Below are 1,792 nucleotides of genomic sequence, written 5' to 3' on the forward strand. Positions count from 1 at the left end.
AAATTGGTTCATCAGTTGGCTAGCTGCTTTGCCCCTCCCTCACAACAAAGGTTCCTCCCCTGTGTGATATTAGGTTAAGGCCAGGCTAAGTGTGGACATGTTGGTAAAGTTTAGAGTTTGTCTCTGAGTGGCTGAAATAATAAAAAAATTATACTGTATGTGTATTTACCGTCTTCAGTCTGGTATAGGTCTGAGTCCTCTGCTCCTCCCATGGCACCACCATCAGCTTCCATTTCATCACTGCTCTCTGGACTGTAGAACATCATCAATGCAACAATTTGAACACAAGTCTTCACAACTCAAAGCTGTCCAACCTGATTTCAAAACGAGGAAAAACCTGTCTGAACCTAAAGCCCCGGTCAGACGGCACTAACGAAGGACACCGAAGCCCAAATGAAACGAGAAATCTGGACTTACGTTGGCATCGTCTAACCATCATCGTTCCTGTAGCTGGCGCTTCATCAGAATTTTTAAACTGTCAAAAAATGTGAACGAATCCCAACAACAACCTCAATTCACTCATATTTCATTTTGCTTTCTGTCTTGATGGTTTCTCATTGTTTGCATAGTTCCCGTAATGTCAGCGTTCCGTTTGACTGTCGTCCAACTTCGGCCAACTTCCCAAATCCGACATCTTGCATGAACGCTGACAATATCTGAACGGATCAATAACTAAAGCTCAGACGAGCTGAACATGACTCGTCCATGTGTGGGACGAAAAGCAATGTTTCATACAGAAACAACAGCGACAAGAACGTTTTATCAACTACTGTAACTGCTTATGTATGTTCCAGCTGTTTGTGGCTGGTCTGCGTGTGCGCACATGCTGGTGTCAGGACAATCAGACCCTGCAACTGCAGGTACTGCGGACATGAGGACAGGACTGGCTGCACTCTGTCTCACATCCGCTGTCAGTCACATCATCATAAATGTTTCATTTTGATTTCATTTAAAGTGTCAAGGTTAACGTTTGATTTGTTTTTCTTTTGTTAGTTTCGGTTTTGTTTCATTCCTTTTTGCGCTCTTCATTTGCAGGCTTTTCGGTGATGGGAAAAGTGCAGGATCATTCGTCCACCTTTCCTTGACAATTTGTGACTTTGTGACCTTTTTTCCCTCGTTCAGCTGTCGCTGTGTGCCGTGTGACCGGGGCTTAAGTCATAAAAATCTTATCCTAAATATCCTCACACAAATTTCAGCAGAATGAGAGTACATAAACACCATTTAATCACTGTAAGATCTGTATTTGCTCATAAAGCAGTCCACACAAGTCCTATTGTGGTTTGTGACTGGTTCATGATGGAACTGTGTGACTGGGAGGTTGATGGCAGCATGCAGGAGAAGATCAGAGACTGACTGCACCTGTGGCTGGGCCCGTTTGCCTGCAAAAGCCTTAAATATTTAGGCGGCGTGCAGACAGAGCTCACTACCAAGAAAAAAGTACGATCCAAATGAGCCGGAACCTGCAGTTCAGCAAGCTTGATGTTTTACAGTTTAAACATGAAGTTTATTATAAATAACTATAAACACAACCAACAATCAACCAATGTAGGTCACGCTGCCTTCACTTGGATTGGCAGTTGCCTTGTCATGTTAGTCATCATTTGCATAACATAGATGTCTTGTCTATTTTGGCCCCCCTAGCTGGCAGCACCACGAACACTTGTCTCTTGCTACTGTAAGATGTTCACTCTGATCACAAACAAATGGCAGTTGTTTGCTTTGCCTCTGTCTCTTGTAGCTAATGTGTCCAAGAACTGACAGAACTGTTAAAAATGCATCAGCCTTTATTCCT

The 1,792-nt window shown here is 43.2% G+C and overlaps 1 protein-coding gene across 1 annotated transcript in view; it reads right to left on the bottom strand.

Annotated features, from left to right (window-relative positions):
- Positions 1-347, bottom strand: part of LOC117527402 (next to BRCA1 gene 1 protein-like) — a 13,959-nt gene extending 13,612 nt beyond the window's left edge. The window contains exon 1 of the mRNA XM_034189730.1: positions 170-347. Coding sequence (XP_034045621.1) covers positions 170-266 — 97 coding nt within the window. The 5' untranslated portion in view covers positions 267-347. The remainder of the gene's footprint in view (positions 1-169) is intronic.
- Positions 348-1,792: the final 1,445 nt, after the last annotated feature.

Source organism: Thalassophryne amazonica, chromosome 16 (assembly GCF_902500255.1).
Source record: "Thalassophryne amazonica chromosome 16, fThaAma1.1, whole genome shotgun sequence".
Lineage (NCBI taxonomy): Eukaryota > Metazoa > Chordata > Actinopteri > Batrachoidiformes > Batrachoididae > Thalassophryne > Thalassophryne amazonica.